The following is a 22,027-nucleotide window of genomic DNA, read 5'->3' as shown; positions in this document are numbered from 1 at the left end:
TGTTTCAACTTAAAGTTGAAATAATTGTTGCGTAAAATAGTGATATATTTTTAAGGATAACAATATCAAGGGCTTTGTTTTTTATAGGATTCTAGTCAGATCGAGTTGCTGAAGGAGCTGATGGATTTACAGAAAGATATGGTAGTTATGTTGCTGTCTCTTCTTGAGGGTAAGAGGAACTGACATGTGCTACATTTCACAAATAGATTATTTGCCTCTTACACTTGTGAATGCTTGTGTCACATATAAAGGTAATGTGGTTAATGGAACAATTGGAAAGCAGATGGTGGACACATTGGTGGAGTCTTCAAGCAATGTAGAGATGATCCTCAAGTTCTTCGACATGTTCCTGAAGCTGAAGGACTTGACCACATCTGACAACTTTAAAGAGTATGATCCAGAGTGTAAGGGCCTCATTTCAAAGAAAGAGTTTCAGAAATCTATGGAGAGCCAGAAGCAGTACACTCAGTCAGAGATTGAGTACCTGCTGTCCTGTACGGAGGCCGACGAGAACGACATGTTCAACTACAAAGAGTTCGTGGAGCGTTTCCATGAACCAGCCAAAGAAATCGGTTTCAACGTGGCCGTGCTGCTGACGAACCTCTCCGAGCACATGCCGCACGACTCTCGCCTGGGCAGCTTCTTGGACGTGGCGGAGAGTCTGCTCGGTTACTTCGAGCCGTATCTCGGCCGCATAGAGATCATGGGCAGCGCCAAACGCATCGAACGGGTTTACTTTGAGATCAGCGAGTCGAGCCGGGAGCAGTGGGAGAAGCCCCAGGTCAAAGAGTCCAAGCGTCAGTTCATCTTCGACGTGGTGAACGAGGGCGGGGAGAGCGAGAAGATGGAGATGTTTGTCAACTTCTGCGAGGATACGATATTTGAGATGCAGCTGGCCTCGCAGATCTCCGACCCCGTCGTGGTGGAACAGGCTGAGGAGGAGGAGGAGGAGGAGAGCCACAGCTTCCTGGAGGAGCTCTCGGACGAGGAGGAGCAAGAGTCCGTGTCTGCGTTCACCAGCGCCTGCCGCTCCGTCAAGAGCAGCATTGCCAGTGCGCGACAAATGGTCTCACTTAAAAACATACGCAAACAGTTTAAAAAAGTGAGAAAACTGAGCATTAAGGAGGTGATCACCGGCTTCTTCTCCTTCTTCTGGATGCTCTTCATTGGCTTCTTTAAGGGAATCTTTGGCCTCATCTTTGGATTCTTCCACCTCATCTGGTCTTCTATGTTTGGCGGCGGCCTTGTGGAGGGGGCCAAAAATATTAAAGTGACAGACATTCTCGGTAACATGCCTGACCCCACCCAGTTTGGTATCCACGGAGATGTGATAGAGGGTGAGAAAGTGGACGCGATGGAGTCAACGGGCAGCTTGGAAACAGTTATGGCGCCGACTGGAGAAGTGGCTGAGGCCGACGTGTTGATGGAACTATTGGGGCAACAGAAAAGAGAAGGAGGGAAACACGTGGAGCCGGGTCTGGGAGACATGTCCGAACCGAGCGAGGGATCAGGGGCCGACCACAAGAGGAAAGCTGCCGAGACCACAGAGAATGAGCCGGAGAAGGCAGAGTGAGTCACAATTCTTATTATAATAATACTAACAAATACAAAATAATCCTAAAATTCCACACACAAAATTCTAAAAAGAACTCTTGTTAAGAATATTTACTATTGGCTATTTACCGCTGAACATTTTGTTGAAGAAGTGGTGTGTTTTCTTCTCTGTGACGTGCAGCACCGAGAACCAAGAGAAAGGGGACAAACCAAAGGAGGAGGAGGCCACGGCGCCGGTGGCAGAGGAGAAGCCTAGATGTAGATCCACTCAGCCCAAAGAACCATCTCCTGCCTTCATGTCCAGTGTGTTTGCTGTTCTGGACATCTATCTGACCAAATCCCTGGTATGCATGACAGTTAAACGACGACCGATCACCCATTTTCAAGTAATCCACACATCTTCTCTGGACTTGTTCTGTTTGATTCAGTGCTTACATTTCCTCTACACTCTTTCTCCTCACTACATGTTGACAACACACTTAAAGAAGACAATATACTTTTGCCTGCTCTTATTAGTTATAGTCTGACACACATGGGTCATTATTTTATATTTTTGACATGTTTAATCGCAATATTGATCCAAAACTATTTAATTAAAGAAACAAGCTAAGTCTACTGACTTAATTTTAAAAAACTGCAGAGCTGATTTCCATCTGCCCCTTTACATCACTGTAAACGTCATCACAAGTGCCACACCATGTTGAAAGCAATCAGTGGATTTTTCTTTTCATTTGTGCTAAAATTGCCACAGAAAAGAAATTGAAGACCAATGCATTTTGAATGCAAGAGACTAAAGAAAACTCAAACATGTATGAATCACTCTGAATACAACTTTGCAAGGGCAAATAAGACGGGAATATAAGTATAGCAAGGTTTGGAACCTTGGTCCCTGGCCCCAGCAGCATTGAAGGATGGGAGAGAATTAACTTCCCTCATGAGGGATTTAGAAAGTATACCTTATCCTTGGGGTGCACGGTGGCAGAGCGGTTAGACCTCCCTCCTCTCAACAAGGAGATCATGGGTTTGATCACATGATCTCTCTGTGTGGAGTCTGTATGTCCTTCCCGTTACCGTGGTTTCTCTCAAAGTTCTCCCACCCTCTAAACACATACACGTGTTAGGTAATTGGCCACTCTAAAAAGCCTAAAGAACTCTAGTAAATGAATGTGAGGGTGAATGGTTGTGTCTCCGTGTTAATCCTCCGATGAGGGTGAACCCCAGTAACCAGCGAAGATGAATGATTGATCCTTAACTTTAACTTAACCTTTGATTCTGTATTATATGTTAACTTTAAATAGTTGTCTGCGGAGGGCTAAAACATTGTCAGTGTATTATTGCTCAGGTGATGTAGAGTATATTTCCTCACATATACAGTCACAATATGTAAAAAAAGCTAGAATAAAAATATGAAATGAGACAGTCTTGAATTAATGATGTTTTCTTGTCATTTTCTTCAGAATTACCTGGCTCGAAACTTCTACAACCTCCGTTTCCTGGCCCTGTTTGTGTGCTTTGCCATCAACTTCATTCTGCTATTCTACAAGGTAACGTCACTGTCCTACTGTTTATCAGGGCTTGGGGTTGGGGAGAGGAATCTTTCAGCCACATAGTTAAGTTCATCTGACTGATCAAATGCCATAATTAAAATATTGTTTACTGAAGATAATGTGAAACAGAAATAACTTTCCTGCAAGTAAAAGTGAAATGTCCTGGTAATGTGATTTGAATGTGACTGTAAGGTGACTGGAGAGGTTGAAGAAGAGGCCTCTGAGGAGAGCAGCTGGGGAGCTGAGGAAGAGGAGGAGGAAGACGATGAGAATACGCTGTTCGACATGGACGAGTTTGTGCTTCAGGAGAGCACCGGCTACATGTTACCCACACTGCGCTTCCTGGCCATCTTCCACACTGTCATCTCTCTGCTGTGTCTGGTGGGATACTACTGCCTCAAGGTACACAGCGCGCTTATGACTCTGGCTTTATCCGGTCAATGTGAAATAGCCCATTTGTACAAAATGTATTGTGAGTTTTACTCAGCCTTTTCTCTAAAACTGTCAACAATTAATGTCATAATAAAGGTTAAGACAGTATTTTGTCCTGCACTAAAACAGAACAAAGGATCATTGTACTTGTTTATTTGGCCTTATTTTACAAAACAATGCTTTAGTCCCAGAAGCTTCCATTTATTCAAACGCATTTGTGTCAAAGTAGTTTCACCTTAATTTCTCTTCTACTGGCAGTCGGCCATTTGAGGGGAAGACACTGAGCTGCAGACACACACGGCAGCACTGACGCGCTGTGATTCGCTGACTGCGTTCATGTGTGTGCTCAGTGGCGTGCATTTGTTGTTATCAAAACTAAAATGAACATGAACTATGATAAACACATGAAAATATGTTTATCTGGACTAAATAAGAAGCGTTACAACAGGCCCTGCACTTATATCAAAAACTGAAGCGTCTGATCGCTGCTGCAAGAATTAAGAGACTACTAACCATTGGGCATTTCAACCCCTGCGCCGGGCATGTCACCCCTCCAGCATTTCATTGTTTATCATCACATTCGTCCCCCCTGGGCACTACATTGTATTCGTCCCCCCTGGGCACTACATTGTATTCGTCCCCCTGGGCAATACATTGTATTCGTCCCCCCTGGGCACTACATTGTATTCGTCCCCCCTGAGCACTACATTGTATTCGTCCCCCCTGAGCACTACATTGTATTCGTTCCCCCTGAGCACTACATTGTATTCGTCCCCCCTGAGCACTACATTGTATTCGTTCCCCCTGAGCACTACATTGTATTCGTCCCCCCTGAGCACTACATTGTATTCGTCCCCCCTGAGCACTACATTGTATTCGTCCCCCCTGAGCACTACATTGTATTCGTCCCCCCTGAGCACTACATTGTATTCGTCCCCCCTGAGCACTACATTGTATTCGTCCCCCCTGAGCACTACATTGTATTCGTCCCCCCTGAGCACTACATTGTATTCGTTCCCCCTGAGCACTACTTTGTATTCGTCCCCCCTGAGCACTACATCGTATTCGTTCCCCCTGAGCACTACATTGTATTCGTCCCCCCTGGGCATTACATCGTATTCGTCCCCCCTTGGGCACTACATCGCATTCAGATATGCGGAGCAAGAAACACATTTTCAAATAATTTCATTTAGTCAACATTAAGCTTTTGTCACTTGTAGATTTACTCACAGTGAGAAGAGAAACAACACATTTACTCAAGTAAGAATCCTTTACACAGACCAATATGTCAGGAAAAGTGTGGGGTCTGAAAACTACTGTTTTGAGTAAACGTAACAGTGCTACCCACCACAGGTTATTTACATATTATAGAGCATCTGACAGAGGCGCATGTTGCCCTTCCATAGGTGCCTGTGTATTACCCACCTGTCTCTGCTGTACACCGACTCTCCTCACAGATGAGAAGGACAGCTGAAGTCCTCCTCAGGATAACTGTTATACATCAGCTTGGCACCTGTGATTGAACCTAAAATAACAGCAAATACATACAAAGAAATTCAGCAGGTTTATTTGGATGCTGCAAAACAGAAATGTAAACAGAACTTATCTTTACTGCTCCATGAAGAGTTTCTGTCTTTCATGTTCGGTCATCCCTAATTAAAAGTGAACTTTTACATACTGGTATGTTAAACTTTCAGGTGCCTTTGGTGGTGTTTAAAAGAGAGAAGGAGATTGCCAGAACAATTGAGTTTGATGGTCTGTACATCACAGAGCAGCCCTCTGACGATGATATCAAGGGCCAATGGGATCGTCTCGTCATCAACACTCCGTAAGTTTTGGCTTCACTTGGACAACTTTTTTCTTCATGCTACACTTTATTTTTGTTTTATTGTAATGAAATGTAATTCTATGTAAATCCAGCCACTCTACACTTAACTATTTTACTCTTATTCTGCAGATCATTCCCTAATAACTATTGGGACAAGTTTATCAAAAGAAAGGTAAGGCTCCATTCACTAAGATCTAAAAGCAAGAAAGTTTTAAAAGTTGAATTCTACAGGTTTAGTTAAAGTCCTTGTGATTCTTTGTGTGAAGCAGCTAATCCCATCATGTGGACGCAGTGCAGCTAAATACAGAACTTTCCCCTGTGTGTAGGTGATTAACAAGTACGAAGACCTTTATGGGGCTGAACGCATCGCTGAGCTGTTGGGCCTGGACAAAAGTGCTCTGGACTTTGACCCCACTGTGGAGACTGTGGAGAGGGAGGCCTCCCTCATGTCCTGGTTAGTCCTAGTTATTATTGCATCATTTCAGGATCTTATCATTCCTTTTATTTATATAACGCACTTGTATGAGCGCTTCACAAGAACACCCAGTTCACTCCCCCACAAAAAGATAAGCAGACCGGGTGCGTACCTATATTCCCGGGTACCTATGGTTCCCCTTTTCTATGTACAGGGGAACTACGGTACCTTATATTTAAAAAAAACGTCCCGGTATTCCCCAGTGCATCCATTCCATGCATGTTGTTGAGTGTAGGCCTCTTGAATCTCCTCAAATTATAAAATAGGCTCCTGGTTCAGCCACATACACACGATTCCACAGCCCCAATAGTTGTACATATATGTATGGTTTTACAGCATAACATCCAGTCACGGTGCAGGTCCCAGGGAATATAGGAATCAGGGAACATAGGGCTGACATAAACACATAAATTAATCTAGCATGTGTAAACATTGTGTACATTATTATATAGGAAACCTCACCCGGTCCGGACATGGAAAGGATTGACAGATTGGTAGCTCTTAAGAGTATTTTTAGTTATTGAACTAAAAAGGGGCCAGTAAGTTTATCAAGTTGCTGTACCCCTCATTCCTTGTAACTTGATCTTTTCTTACCTCAGGCTGAGCTCCATTGACACCAAGTACCACATCTGGAAAATGGGTGTTGTTCTGACGGACAATGTAAGGCTCATTCATGGTCTGTCTATTTATCCGTTTTATGAAACAATAGTACATAAATCACATCCCTTTTTCTTCTCAGAACTTCCTGTATCTCATCTGGTACACAACTGTGTCAATCTGTGGACACTTCAACAACTTCTTCTTTGCGGCTCACCTGCTGGACATCGCTATGGGCATCAAGACTCTGCGCACAATCCTGTCTTCTGTCACGCACAATGGCAAACAGGTGAGAGGGGCCAGCAGGGAGCGCCAGATTACAAGATATGTCTGTGCTAAAAGAATGTAGTTATTTCAACAATAAAACTTACTTAGAATTCAGTGGCAAGACTGTTATATAAAAGAAAAAAAAAGTGCTCCATTTAGACAAAAAGGACCAACAAAAATATATGTACTGTCCATCAGAATAATCCTTAATAGATATCTAAAAGCAGAAAGTTACACATGAAGGTTTGGAGTGACCTAATCCATAAACTAAAGCACCTTCTGCTCATTCCTTCATGAGTATGGAGTCTCCCACATCCAGTTTACTTTATGTCATATTGCATAGTTTTTGTTGTGGACCATATATTTAACACGTGAATTTTCTACTTTGCGCCGAAGGATTTTTTTTTTTTTTTTAGGGTCTGTGTATGAGCAATTTATTGACTATTTTTCATTCAAATGCTTATGATATGATAAATTGACTAATTACAACCAGTCTGTGTCAATACAGACTATAAAACATGTACGAAAATAATACATGTAAATATTCTCTTGCTAAAAGCTTTCAGTCACCATATTTAAATCTTTATTTGGCTAAAAATGTTTTTAAAAAGTCTCACAGTAGAATTTATCATTTGACTAGTTGACTGAAATAATCGTTAGCATTAGCCTTATTATGATCCTTATTATGAACATTTTAACAATGACGCACATTTCCCTGTAGCTGGTGTTGACTGTGGGCCTTCTGGCTGTGGTGGTCTATCTCTACACTGTGGTGGCCTTTAACTTCTTCAGGAAGTTCTACAACAAAAGCGAGGACGAGGACGAGCCAGACATGAAATGCGACGACATGATGACGGTTTGTCACTCTTTTTAACAGAAAAATGCAAACGGAACAAAATTAAACTGCTATTTTCAAGGCCAGAGGAGGCTAAGGATTAGAATGTCTCTTCTGCTTTGTCAGAAATAGTCAAAACTTCTATGAACAAGTTGTAACTGTGTATCCTCAAAATTAGGTTCACTTTCACGAGAAGAATGTTTTACAATGCTTTTCTCTGCAAATGGCACAAAAATATGCAAACGTTAAGTGAGAGTACCTTAACTTTAGCCATATCATATCCAAAGTTTTGTCCATGGCCTTAATTCACAGTCTCTGTAGTCTCAAACTAAAAGAAAGTTTGAATCAATTGCATTAGCCTCTAAGTCATGTTTGTTCCACAGTGTTACCTGTTCCATATGTATGTGGGTGTGAGAGCCGGAGGAGGCATTGGAGACGAGCTGGAAGATCCTGCAGGAGACCCATATGAACTTTACCGCATCCTCTTCGACATCACCTTCTTCTTCTTCGTCATAGTCATCCTGCTCGCCATCATTCAGGGTTCTTACTTTTCATTCTTCTTTAAACTGGTGGTTTTCATGAACCTTGTGTTTATAGAAAAAACAGCCAACAGGAAAGATCCACAAATGGTCAGACCAATAATTGTGCTATGTTCTAAGAGCCACAATAAACAGACTTTGTGCTCATCTCTTTTCAATATTACAGGGTTTGTGAATCTCATGAAATTATTAGTCAGAAGTATTCCGAAAGTCAAACAGGTTCAAAGTGTTAACCACTCTGCCACTGTCATAAAGCATCTCTGACACTGTTGTGCAACTGCTGCAGGTTTGATCATTGATGCCTTTGGTGAGCTGAGAGACCAACAGGAGCAGGTGAAGGAGGACATGGAGGTATGTTCAATTCTAAAGAAGTTTTAAATACAAAATACACAGACATGTTTAATATGACCATTTCATGTTTCCTACAGACCAAATGCTTTATCTGTGGCATTGGAAACGACTACTTTGATCGAACGCCTCACGGTTTTGAAACTCACACTTTACAAGAGCACAACCTGGCCAACTACCTGTGAGTGACAGTGAAATAGAGCAAAAATATGAGATTACTATGATCATGTGCTGCAGCAGCTTTCACTTCTCTGCAGGTTCTTCCTGATGTACCTGATCAACAAGGACGAGACGGAGCACACCGGCCAAGTGAGACACACACTTTAGTCACTTCGTCCAAATGCACCTCGTCCGGCTTCAGACCTGGACCGTCCAGGGCATTTTCTTATCGTCCATCTGGATTTAGAGTCAGGCTTAGTCCAATGTTTCTTTATTCACTCAAATAACATAACTGGTCATATCGTCATAGCAGCATGACTAAAAATAATATTTGTATAGTTGGCGGTTACATATAGCATGTTTTTCTACATCTTTAGCGCTAACAGATGCAATGAGCCTGAACTGCAAACATAAAACTATAATGTGTTGCTTTGTGCTTTACTTATGCAACGCTATCAAGTGGGTAGAAACATTGAACAAGTGGTTCTTAGCAGAGGGAAGAACCAATGCGTGGGTTGCCTTGGACATTTATTTATCCGTCTTCTCATCCATGTAAAAAGACACAAATTTAGATTTGTCCGGGGGAAAAAAACTGTTATTGGCTGTTGAGAAAGCCGTCAGATACGAGTTAGTAGTGAGGTTTGAGGAAGTGTCATTAATTTGCGACAGAGATGACAGAGTTGGTGTCCTTCTGGGTGCAAAAGTCTGAGACCATCTGGGCTGCAGTCTGTCAGTGGGCAGTTGGAGCCGGTTCAATAAACGTGAAGAAAGAAAGTATAGAACGCAGCGACATGCCCGGAACAAACTCCGCTTCAAATGTTGTTTATAGAGTTTTTAAAGTTTATCAGGAGGGTTTTGGTCACGTTAAAGTAAATTGTCTTCACAACAAACTATCTAACTGCTAGTGTCATGCAACTGCTTCACTTCCGCCATTGCCAGCAGAGGACACATGACATGTCACTTGCATAGCGCTCTTCAACAGCTTGATTGCACTGTTGTTCTGTCTATTGTATGTATTTTAGTCCATTTTATTGTATCATAGCTTATATTCTTAATAATATTCTGTTTTAAGTTGCACATATCGCCAAAGCAAATTCCTAGTATGTAAATGTTGTTCACCGACAAAGGCAATAAAACTATTCTGATTAATGCCAGCCTTCAAAAAAACAATAAATGACTGCACAATAATCCATTTTACAATACAATTTTGTAAGCTGTGAAACATCATACAGTTTATACAATACTCTTGCCCCAAGCGGATTTGCTCTGATCTAAAGAGACGATACAAGAGATTATTGTACAGTTCTTAAGTCCAAAAGACCTGACGGCAAACTTGTTATTAACCAAGTGGCAAATCATATTATGAAGTCTATCTTAAGGCACAATCCAAACCTCAATGTGTAAAATGTGATAAAAGTCGAGTGACGAAATCCCCACGTCCCAAGCACAATATCCTGCTTGCTAAAGGTGCTGACTCTAATGTTTTTGTCCCCTCTCAGGAGTCCTTTGTGTGGAAGATGTATCAGGAGAGATGCTGGGACTTCTTCCCGGCCGGAGACTGCTTCAGAAAACAATACGAGGACCAGCTGGGCTAAAGAGGACCTCCTTTGGACCGAAGACACGCTCTACTGGACTGAAACCTACAGGATTTACAACATTACCAACGCGATGAGCTCAACTGGACTGACCACACACCTTTGACTCGGCTGTATAAACGTTTGGACAGTGGGGGGGGGGGTTGCTCATCTTTGCCCACCATAGTGAACAAGTCACGCCTCTTTATGCAAACTCTTTTCTTTGATTGTGACTCACATTGCCTTTTCACCTGCTAACCCCAAATCACAATTGCACAATTTGTTGTTTGTAGACAATTGTTACACTGGAGGGTTATGGCATGACAACTGAATGTTTCAATATGCACAATTTCAGAAGAGTGTCACCCAAATTTAACGTAGAACTTGACAGATGTGCGCTGCTAGTCTCAACACACCCACCGTGAAATCTTATGAGACCTGGTTTAAGCTTTTTTAAAGACGCTTGAAATCTGCTGAATGAAGTCCTTTCTGGTCTTGGTGCGTTTGCTGTGATTCCAAGACCAAAGATGACTGTGAAAATGTCAAAGAGCCACTGTGCCTTAAGAGAAACTATGCAAAGAACACTTTTGTCCCTCCTGACACACGCTGCGCTACACTTAGAATTCATTACACGCATAGATTTGAGCTTTAGCTAGTTTTTGTGGCTTTCAAATCACAAGTAGAAATAATTTGTTGTATAAAATCTAGAGAAACCTTGTGTAAATGTTGCTTGGATTGTTTTTTCACATGCCTTTTTTTCTGCTGTACTCACAGCACAACAACCACCCACGCGCTGAAAGCAAATTCAAAGATTTACTGAACAAATTGCTACTGTACGGCCCTTTGTATGCACCTAGAAGCTTTGGTAAAGAATGCATTTATTTTGATCAGCGGGAGGTAAAGAATGCATTTATTTTGATCAGCGGGAGGAAATGAATAAAGTAACTGACGCAATAAAGACGTGTGTTTAGCATGTTTTAGTTTGGTTTGTGAAGCAGCGGCACAAGTTTACCAGGAACATACACTTCTTTCTGAAACATCAAATACAAGGGGAACAACATTGACACACAGCGGATGTCCACGATGTTCTGTGCGATCCGTGAGAACATAGCAACTTCCTGTCTCTCTCAGAACTCTACTACTCTGACACCGGTCGACTGTACCGTTGTCCTTGTCCCATCGGTCTGCTCAGGGTCAGGAGATCATGCTGTCCAGCCAGTCCTCCAGGTCCTCCTCCGTCAGCTCCTTTTTGACAGAAGTGGCAGTGACGTGTTCGTCTCGCACTTCCTCCTCCGTCTTGTCTTTTTCTTCCTTCAGTACATCCTTCACTTCCTCGCACGCTGCAAAGACAAAACAACTACTGACTTACCAGCCTTTCAATGACACTGTGGGGGAGGAAGTTAACTTTAGTTCACATATTAGCTTTTAGTGTTTTTTTTTTTACTCTTGACATTAGTTCTAAACATGAGATAATGTAAACTTTGATTATTAGGGCTGAACGATTTGAGAACAATATCGAACAAGCGATTTTTCTGACCAGTAGATGCGATGTTTTGATGGTAGAATTCTGTTCAACGGTCACATTTTAAACATGGAGAATACAGAAACATGAACCAACGATAATCTCTGTTTTTAGAAGCCTGTACAACAGAGTTGGCAAGTTATATGAGGATATTTTGTCATTAGTCATTTATATCCGCTAAATAATAGCGGTCTTTGGGATTGGCCAATTGTCATTATTGAAAATACGAGTAAGTTTGTTTATTTTATCCTTTAACCTTGTCTATATCTTGAACTATCTTGTCCAGGAAGTGTCAAGGGCTAAAATATTGAAGGTTCATGGTTCGATTCTCTGTACAGTGTTGCAGGTGAATTAATGTACGAATAGGCCTGTCATGATAATGCATTATGCAGTGCGATATTTACCTGAAATTAAAAAATACATTCATACATAGAAACAAATGTATGTAACTGACACTATAAGTCTAAAGAAGGATAATACAAAACATACTCTAAATCTACAATATTGTTAAAATAGTGGCAACTATTGTTTGTTCAACAGTCTACAGCTTAAATGTTATTGTAGTTCAGACAAATACAAAACGCCCCCACATAGTACAAAGAAAAAATACTCGTGCTAAATATTGACGCTAAATATTGACCCAAATATTGTTCAAGCTGTTATTTATCACATGTGAATGGATGTAAAACTTTGAGAATGTAAATAAGGCAATTAGGCAAAACATTTAGTCTTAATTCTTTCGTGGGCTCACCTTTGTCTGTTGTAGAAGTCTCTTGTTGTAAATCAGACTGTTTCCCTTGAGAGGCCTCTGGGTTCTGTAAAGACAGCAGCTCATCCAGCTCTTCATCTGCGCCCTCTGCTGGCGATGGGGCAGTTTTTAGAGGCGAAGGGGGCATCACTGCTTTTGGAGCGGCTGTGACTATGTGCGGGGGACCGGGGGCTTTGGAAACAGCTAACGGAGGAGCAGTCAGAGAGGTGTCCTGTTTGAGAAGAGGCTGAGGAGGGAGTTCCATCGGAGTGGAGATCTGGAACCGTGAAAGCAACAAGCAGATTCAAGCAAACAGATCACTTTCAGGCGAGACATTTGCCTTCTCAAAGTAATGTCTTACTTTCTCATCATAAACACTATCAAGATTTTCTTCTTTTTACATAAGCATAAATAATAAAGTAAGCCAATGGAGTAAATGCTTTAACTGAGAAACTGCTATGGCGTTGTCAAGTGACGTTGTCAAGCGAATGAGCCTGTTTTCACCAAATTTAACAGATTCTGACAGTGGTGTTGTTTTAAACGGCAGATATTTTAATAGGTTTGGAGTGGGCAAGTCTTGATAGAACAAGAGCATTAAGAACATTGCACCAGAGGTTGGCAGTGCGATTCCAGCTGCCACAGGTGAATACTGCCGTGTCCTTGGGCTGTGTGAATGTGTGTGTGAATGGGTTCATTGATGTAAAATCGCTTTGAGTGTCTTGAAGGTAAAAAAGCGCTGTATAAATGTGACCATTTACAATTATCAGAAAGATATGAATGCATTTAGCTTCACAAACTATATGTGCATGACCACTTAATATTGACAGCTCAGCCAGAAATGTTTTTGGGTTTGGTTTTTAACAAGGCAGAGAAGTGCTGACTGCCCATGCACTATGTTGTGCACTCAGCTTCCATTTGCAATGCTATTCCCTGTCGTGCTGTGAGAGCCCCTCCAGCAGCTGCATGTGTTTTCTGCTCGAGTGCTGTACCTGGACGAGCTGGGCCTCTAGGTTGAGTCTGTGATGGAGAGGCACTTGTTGGAGGCTCTGAGCCAAAGCCGACAGGTCCACGAACGCAGACATCTGGAGAAGAGGCGACAGGAACAAGTGAATGGGTGAGAGACGGCCATTTTACAGCCGGAAAACATGAGCAACAACCAGGGCTACACCTTCTGTTACAAAATATGACAATAATGCAGTTTATGCACTTTTGCCCATTATGCACGGAGAAAGATTTGTCGTTGGAGCTCATCAGTAAACTTTATTTGATGTATCACTGGCCCAAATTGTCTCTATTGTCAGTTAATTAAAGGTGCACTATGGAATTGTACTGGTCCGCCAACTGTCTCTATGGAGATGCTTTGGATGGAATGTTCTACAGTGTGGCATTATACTAATCCATCGCCCTGGAGACAAGCAGGTTACTCCACCTGGCCAAGTTATAGGGTTAGGGTTTTTCTTATAGCTGTAAACTGAATATATGCAGGATAAGTTTAATGCCATACCATAGACCAGTCCAGGCATAGCATTAACATCTCCATGGAGACAAGCAGGTGGCAGACTCAACAGAACAAGTTACATAGTGCATCTTTAACTGAATTGATGAATGAAAGAACAATGGCTTTATGTTGCGAATAGTCTAATTACAAGTTATAATATGAAAACCAAATGCAATTTCATTTGTATGCCATTTACATGTTCCATTAAGACCTCCAGTAGTGATTTTTCTGTCTCTCTTGTATCTGTAGAGTTCCACAGACACACTGACACACTCCAGTGGTCGTGGCCCCTGTGCTAAAGATTTACCTGACTGGCCACAAATGAGTCCATCTCCCAGTCCTTCTCGTCAGAAAATCGAAATTGTGTGAAGGAATCTCCTGAGAAATACACACAGAAAAACAGGATTTGATTTACGTGGACATAAATGCGATCTTTCAGGTCAAGCAACTATAAGCACAATCTGAGTTTCAGTCCAAATACTGTGACAATACTATAACAATCATTTCTTTGCAGTTGAATAATGGCACCACTTTCTGAAGCTATTGTGAAAAATATAATTCCACTTTTGTTTCATCTATTCTGACAGAAAAACAAATGTGCTGACAGTTTAACAGCAAATTCTACAATAGGATTCTGACCTGTCTCTGCTCAGTTTAAAATTATAGGGATGAACAAGAATAGTGTTTTTTAGTTTTTGTTCCTCAACACACTAGAATTCAATTTTCTAGACAGAGCATCCATCTTAAAAAAATGAATGTTCCATCAATTATTTATTGAATGATGGGTCGACATAGAAATTATGGTGACAGGCCTATGTACGAGTGCTTGTGCGTCTGAATGGGTGTTACCGGTAATCCAAATTAAACTCAATGCACTAATGTTGTTCATTTGTCAGCATATTATTTACTATGTAAATGTAAATTTGTGACTTCTTGTCACACTAGTAAAACGGTGTCCTGATAACCAACGTGATATTGAATCAATGATGATAAAGATACATTGATTTCACAATTAAAATTATTTTTCATATCAAAAGTAGCAATAAAAGGTAAAATTACCGATTGGACGACAATGGTTGTAGCACTAATATTTTACATTGTGACATATGTAATAATAAACTGTAGTGGATCGGCTGAACTTAGAGATTGACCATAAAATCATAGAAAGCTATTTAGAAGGAGGTTAGCTTTCAAACCATGTTTTAGCTGTCAATGTCAGCTGCCCCATCACTGGGGGTCCTAGCAGAGAATCTCTTTATTATCACACCTAACACACGCTGACTTTCTGTCCGCTGCATTTGGCATGTTTTAGTACGGAGAGAAGATTGGGTCAAAAAGGTGAGCGCTAGGGTCTGACTGCCACATGTTTCGGACTGGATTATTGTGAAAAGCCAATGAGACGTCAGCTTTAGGTGGCAGACTATTGCTAGGCCGTTATCAGAGATCTGCACGTGCAAAGCCAAATCACACCTGGACATGCCGACTCAATGGAGTTTTCAACAAACACAAAGAATATTGAGAGAGCGAGGAGAAGGAAGCTGGAAGCTTTGGTTTATGTGACGTTAAAGCAACACCGGATACATACTATATAGGAAATACATTAAATGATCTTACTGGCAACAGCCTTTGACCTTCAGAGATGCGTCTATTCCTAGAGGAAAACAGAATCTAAACATTGAAGAGTAGTTCTCCATAAAATCTTCAACAATTTTAGAGAAAAACTATACCCCTATAAAAAATTGTATTCCAAATCCCATCCCTAACTAATTATACTCTGCATGGGACAAAATAAAAATCAAGATTATATGGCAAGACCAAAAACATACTCAAAGCATAATATGCCCGCTTTAACACGATCATTCATTTAGAACAATGTCGTCCTCTGCTCTAGTGGTATGACACAACACACTTAATTATCACTTCATTAGAATGTCTTTGTTTGCATATGCTCTCGAGAGGGGCAAGACAAGGAAATGTTCTGTTTTGAATAAAATAACTCAGAATATTATAACAACTATAATGGACTCTGATTGAAGGGGCTTTATTTAGAAATGCAGCAATCTTCACGAGAGACATTGAGACCAACATAAGCGGGAAAACAAGCATTTACATAGAATATATGTAGAACTATTGTTAATCGTTATTATATAGAAGCAATTAGTATTGTATTTACTGTTAGTAGTAATGCATGTATACATATTAAAGGTGCCATAACATGCTTTTTTCACGTTTCGTAGTCTATCCTAAGTGTATAATTGATAATAATAAGTGTTGTGCAACACCCTTAACATAATAGTTAAGAAATATCACCCAGACCTTTGACCCCCTCACCAACCCGGAAATGCAAACGGCTTGGTTTGATATTGCGAAGAGCGATCTGGCTCCCCCGCCCAACCCGTGACGTAGTCTCAGCGAGAGCGTGTGTGCTCCGCCCACCCGTGACGTAGTCTCAGAGAGAGCGCGTGTCTCCCCCACAGCTGTCAGCTCCGCCGTGAGGGTGAGGGGGGATGGTGACGCGTGCCTGGGGTTATGGTGCGGTCTTGCCCCACCGCCCGTCAGTTTGGAGATTCGCGGAAAGGAGATAGTCTGTACTATAGCTAAAAACTGCGGGAATCAATCAAAAAAACACTCTGGGTACATATATGAAGCACAAATAGCAATGTAAGAAGGTTAAAAGCTCTGAAAAGTCGATTTTGCATGTTATGGGACCTTTAATTTGTTTGGAAGTGTGCCAGAGGTGTCCACAGCGCCCCCGATGGTCTAACACTTACTACACTTCCATCACACCTGAGTTTTTGCACTGTGAGTGAGATTAGGGATTAGGGTCTTTACTTTGTTAAGAAAGTGAATATGTCTGGTTGTGAAGTTCAACCCACACAGTTTGAGATTAACAAGTAGTAGTTCCCTTCACACTCCTACGTCCAACTCGATCCAAAAATTCATTAAAAAAACTTAATAAATAATTGTGTGTGACTTTGATTTGACAGGAGCAAGTTTTAAATGTCATAAATATTTAATCGTTCAAATCCGTCAAATGTTTTCAATGTCTTTAATGAAAAATAACAACAGTGAATTATCAACACAACATCAAATTAACCTTGACAACTGACCATTTAAGAAAATAAAAAGCTATAAAGCAAAATGTATTTTACTTATCAATAATATCCAAAATATGTGTGGCTTATAATACTTCCTTTTAAAAACACTAAATACATTTAAGTCTTAAAATTCAAGACAACTTCCACCAATACTTCCAAATGAAAATAAGTTCCCTGCCGTTTTGGAGATCGACTAGATCCAATCAACTTCTCCAGCAGTGATTCGTGGAGATTCATGATTCAAAACACATTCAATTCACTTAAAACTTTTAATTATTGCCCAGATACAACGCACACCCAATCTTAATTGCTTGTATTGCATAAACATGAATTGAAATGGATCCTTTACCTCTGAGTTTTGATCATTTACTTTGCTTCAGTCTATTGCCCTTGTGTGGAGGAGCAGATGAAGCACATACTGTACACTTGTATTACAGAATAAACACTGCATTAGTCACAAGTGATGAGGATCTACCAGGATTAAGTATGCAGTCATGTGTTTTCAAATAAGTCATACAAATGATCTACAATTTGGAAAGCTTCGACCGGTACCAGTTAAATCAGGTCCCAACAATATCCCTTCTTTGGTGAAATGCATTTATTTAGAATTTCACACATTCTTTCGCCCTGTGTCAAAAAGAGCTCCTAATCCTCTCTGCAGCACATCCTTGTAGACAGAGCCCCACCTTATTAAAATTTAATCTGGCTTTAAACATTTACAAGGACAAAATGGTGCGACATTATTGTTCATCAAAGCTTACTTGCAAATGGTTTGAATTGGCATGAAGTCCAACACTTTTGTCAATTCTGTATTTATCCAAAATCAATGACCGTCAGAGGTAATTCTCTTGTGTATCAACTTTAAATGAATGGAGACTTGAAGTATTCCTGTTGTCTTAATTTACAGTGCATCTTCCCACATTTTGTTACTTTACAGCCTTATTCATAAATGTATTACGTTCATTGTTTGCCTCAAACAATACCCCATAATGACTATGTGAAAGAAGATTGTTTGAATTCTTGAAAAAGTATGACATAAGTATGACAGCCTTTGCTCAATGCTTTGTTGAAGCACCATTGGCACCGATTACAGCCTCATCTTTTATGCACAGTTCCTCACATTCTTCTGTGCAGACCCTCACAACCCCAATAAGTTTGGTCGGTGAGCTTTGGTTCACAGTTATTTTCAGATCACTCCAGAAATGTGCAATTGGGTTCAAGCCTAGGCTCTGGCTGAGCCACTCAAGGACTGAGGTCCAGAGCCCTCTGGAACAGGTTTTTATCAAGGATGTCTCTGCACACTGCTGTATTAATCTTTCTGTTGATCCTGACTAATCTCCCAGTTCCTGCAGCTGAAAAACATCCCCCACAGCATGATGCAGTCACCACCATAGTTCACTTTCGCCTGAAACTAAAGTAATCTACTTGAACCTGGAGTGCATACTTCACTGTGTAAATCCAAAGTTTTCAGGTCAAAGTAGTTGGGAGCCCTAAAGATGGCACTCATGGCCCCACCATGAAAATCACTCATGGAACGAATGAAAGAATCACTGTCCTTGATCCCATCACATCCCAACACATTTGGAGGACTTGGGTCAGTCACCACTGCATGAACATCTCTTAGTTCCCCGTTTGCACTTTCTTTGATCTGCGTGTAGTGGTCTCTGGAGAAGCAAGACATACAGGTTATGGTACCTGTACATGTAAAAGTAGCGAGTGTCTTAGTGTGACAACACTTACATCAAGCCAAAGGATGTTTTTATGATTCGTCTTTATCTATTAGAAAGTTGCTCTATGCTTCACTTTGATGGAGCCTGTAGTGTTTTAAAGCATGCTCCTCTACAGTACACGCCTGTCCGTTTGTTTTAGCCCCGGCAGTAGCAGTGGGACAGTTGAGCACCCTCATGTCAGCTGTTATGATAAGCAGAGTGTGGTGTGAAGTACATGATTAGAATAAATGAGTTTTAGCCCACTGTGTCTGTGGACTGCAGGTTTTACACAGTCATTCTGTCTGCTCCATGCAGCACTTTTCAAACACTTGTCTAACTATAGCACAGGGTCTTATGTAATCAGAAAAATACACTGTAAATATTAGAACTAGTGTTAAAAGTATACAAAGCCCAAAAGAGATACAGGGTTCTCTAAAATAACATGTGCAATAATAGCATATTTGCGGTGGCTTTGTTTTGCTATTATCCTGTAATGTCCTGCTAAACCCTAGTGCATACCCCTGTTGCCCATGGGAAGTCGGCGGAAGGTATGGTGGTGTCGGCAGTGTGTTTCTTTGATCTGGACAGCGTCATCTGCCCTCAAAGGACACGGTTTCTGAATGTGTAATCACCGGCAGATGACTTTGACAAAAGGAGTGCTCTGATTGGTTTCTGTGGTTTCTGCGGGTTACAGACAACAGCTGAGGAAAACAAATTCAATGGGAAACACAACTTTTTACTTCCTTTGTTTCCTGTCAGATTATGTGTATTTCAAACGCAGCTTATTCAAGTTGAGCCTCAACGGAGACTTAACCGATGCTGACATGGCAGTAGCATGTAGCCCGCAGCTACCATTAGAATTCTTGGACACACAAATTTGGCCTTTTCTTTATCCCTTCTCCCTGTTTTTGTGTCTGTATTTATAACTCCTAAATTCCATGTTTGCTCTTGTAGTTACACTGATAGACTGATGCATTGATAGATTAGCTATTCTCTAATTAAGTAAATGGTTGGTTTCCCTCACAAAAGTTTCTTCTGGTTGTGTCATGTGCATGTGCAGTAGAAGTTACTCTGGGCCGTGTGGTTGGTCACACTCAGGTTTGTTTGCATTTCGGATCTAGTGGGAAAAGACATCAATTTATGGGCATTGCGTAACTAGCTTTTTGGTTCACAACGTGCTCGTCTCTGTGGAGAGATTATCGATTTCCCTAAAAGTTTCACAATATGGCATTAAATGTATCCATGTATCGATTACACCGTGTACCTTAAAGTATTGGCTTAGTCCTGGCATAGGTCTTAAAATATGTGGTAGTTGAAGGTATATCTCGTTCTTACCTGTCACATCAAACTATTCTTTCTCCCACCATCAGCCTGTTGTTTCAGCTATGAACCTTAAGCCTTCTTTACTTAATTTCCACCTCAGCAGAACCACCAGCCTCTCCTTCTCTTCTCCACCAGTGTCTCTGCCCTACTTGTTAAGATACTAGTCAATATTATTGCACTGATAACATTTAATTCATAGTTATTTCCTCCTGAGCTCAAGTGTTTTCCTCAACAATATTGATTATATCTGATTACTCGAGTGACTGCTCCTCTTGCGGACATGATTTAGTGGCCCTTGCCTTTTGCTTTTGATGCCATCAATTTGAAAGACTCTAATGACAAGTGCAAACTGGAAGAATATTACCCAATTGCTTCCAGAAAGGCTTCCTAATTAGCTAAAGATGCTTCATATGTGAAATTATATTGATGTTCTCCTGTGGTGGTTGAGGACTTCTAAGACGGTAAACAAGCAACGTGCCAATATGTCTCGTGCTTTTAATGAGAACTGGTCCCTGGTGGGCTGTATGGCATGGACACGTTAAAAAAAAAAGAAAGAAGAGTAGCATTTAAAGTCAAGGGTAAGTAGCCTTCATGTTGTCTCGCCTGGTTTGCTCAGGATTTTAATTGCAATTAGTAAAGGCAGTGATTTATTGTCGCGTAGTAGAGATTCTCCTTCGTCTTGGGTTAATTGGTTTGGTTAAAACGGCGTGACAGAGGAGCGCAAGCTGCTGGTACTGCTATAGATAAACTTCACCAAATGTGAAATTGCACTGACATGTGGATATGTAAACAGGTAAGAAGGGTGAAGTGTCTTGCCCGAAGACACAAGTCGTGTCTGGGTCAGTTTACCTGACCTACAACCTAAAACATGCAGAATAGTGTAGTGTTTGGCATACATAAGATGTGGTGGCAGGTTGAAAGTCTGGCCAAATGCTGTTCTTTTTTTAATTGGTGGTAGTTTTAGTGAGATGTAGTCGTATGAAAAAATATAACCTTTAAATAGCTGATGATAAACACAGCATTGTTTTGTATTAAACACAGCATTGTTTTGAGCGGGAGGAGGGGGAAAGAGCCCGGTGTCACAGTGGACTCGCGCAGCCCGCTCCTCTAGCCCAGCTCCTATGAGGAGCGAGCTCCAGGACGTCCGCTCCGAAGACGCGAAAGAGCCCGCTGGAGGAGTGCAGTGGACTCACACCGGTCCATTCAACTTCCTGGTATAATTATTACAACCAGTATATGCATAAAGTTAGCGCTCTAGCCGTGAACAACAACACGTCCTCATGCACACGCCGTCAGTCAGACAGCCGCATACGGCGACTACAAAAGCACAGACAACTGCTTTGATGTGAAAATATCTTGCAATTATTTTTCCGCATATCCAAGTCGATACTTCGCGAGGTTTTGGAAACTGTCTTGTGTTAAATGTCAATAGTAATGGACCAGACTTGCCATACATCACCAATTTAGGATTCCAAAAACATTCTCTTAGTCCGGGACAAATCTTGTCCAAAGACGTGCTCTACGCTTCCGTTTTGGCCACTTAAAGAGCCCGTTTCCCTCTTTAGAGCAGTGCAGTGCTACACATTTCCGTGTTATTGCAAGATTCATTGTGTAAAATGTAAAATTCCGCTCTGTTTAGCACATTTCAGACGAGAACAATGAAGGTCTGGCTACAGCATGTTACCGGTCTGACGTCACTGATTTTGAGACCGCTGTTGAAGCATTTGGTTACCAAGGCGGTTACCAAGGCGGTTGCTATGGCGCGTTCTCAGGTTTGGCCGAATTAATTAGTTAAAACTAACCGTCCAGACTTCGTTGTGAAAAAAATTAAAGCTATATTCCACTTATTAACAGACGTTGCAGCCCATCTTTAATGAATCATGCAATACTAAAAGAGAAGAAAGCTCATAAATGTACATTTTGAATAATATCCTTTAGAGAATAAGAATAAGTGAAAACCCCAACAAAGGTGAA

At 41.2% G+C, this 22,027-nt stretch overlaps 2 protein-coding genes across 5 annotated transcripts in view; one reads left to right on the top strand and one right to left on the bottom strand.

Annotated features, from left to right (window-relative positions):
* The window catches only part of ryr3 (ryanodine receptor 3), a 77,630-nt gene extending 66,517 nt beyond the window's left edge, over positions 1–11,113 (top strand). For all 4 annotated transcript variants that reach the window (XM_072445756.1, XM_072445765.1, XM_072445748.1 and 1 more), the window contains 17 exons: positions 88–169; positions 252–1,569; positions 1,736–1,898; positions 3,012–3,098; positions 3,294–3,503; positions 5,231–5,361; positions 5,491–5,533; positions 5,688–5,815; positions 6,436–6,496; positions 6,576–6,722; positions 7,422–7,556; positions 7,919–8,075; positions 8,361–8,425; positions 8,503–8,603; positions 8,680–8,731; positions 10,081–11,052; positions 11,085–11,113. In XM_072445756.1, the coding sequence (XP_072301857.1) occupies positions 88–169; positions 252–1,569; positions 1,736–1,898; positions 3,012–3,098; positions 3,294–3,503; positions 5,231–5,361; positions 5,491–5,533; positions 5,688–5,815; positions 6,436–6,496; positions 6,576–6,722; positions 7,422–7,556; positions 7,919–8,075; positions 8,361–8,425; positions 8,503–8,603; positions 8,680–8,731; positions 10,081–10,176 (2,976 nt within the window). In that variant the 3' untranslated portion in view covers positions 10,177–11,052; positions 11,085–11,113. The remainder of the gene's footprint in view (positions 1–87; positions 170–251; positions 1,570–1,735; positions 1,899–3,011; positions 3,099–3,293; positions 3,504–5,230; positions 5,362–5,490; positions 5,534–5,687; positions 5,816–6,435; positions 6,497–6,575; positions 6,723–7,421; positions 7,557–7,918; positions 8,076–8,360; positions 8,426–8,502; positions 8,604–8,679; positions 8,732–10,080; positions 11,053–11,084) is intronic.
* A 39-nt stretch (positions 11,114–11,152) lies between these two features.
* Positions 11,153–22,027, bottom strand: part of aven (apoptosis, caspase activation inhibitor) — a 45,632-nt gene continuing 34,757 nt past the window's right edge. The window contains exons 3-6 of the mRNA XM_072445795.1: positions 14,231–14,301; positions 13,415–13,507; positions 12,429–12,702; positions 11,153–11,495 (exon numbers count right to left, since the gene is read on the bottom strand). Of these exons, the coding sequence (XP_072301896.1) occupies positions 11,350–11,495; positions 12,429–12,702; positions 13,415–13,507; positions 14,231–14,301 (584 nt within the window). The 3' untranslated portion in view covers positions 11,153–11,349. The remainder of the gene's footprint in view (positions 11,496–12,428; positions 12,703–13,414; positions 13,508–14,230; positions 14,302–22,027) is intronic.

Source organism: Eucyclogobius newberryi, unplaced genomic scaffold (assembly GCF_026437365.1).
Source record: "Eucyclogobius newberryi isolate DKJ021-1_F unplaced genomic scaffold, fEucNew1.0.hap1 SCAF_1, whole genome shotgun sequence".
Lineage (NCBI taxonomy): Eukaryota > Metazoa > Chordata > Actinopteri > Gobiiformes > Gobiidae > Eucyclogobius > Eucyclogobius newberryi.
This window is presented reverse-complemented; position numbering and strand designations above follow the sequence as displayed.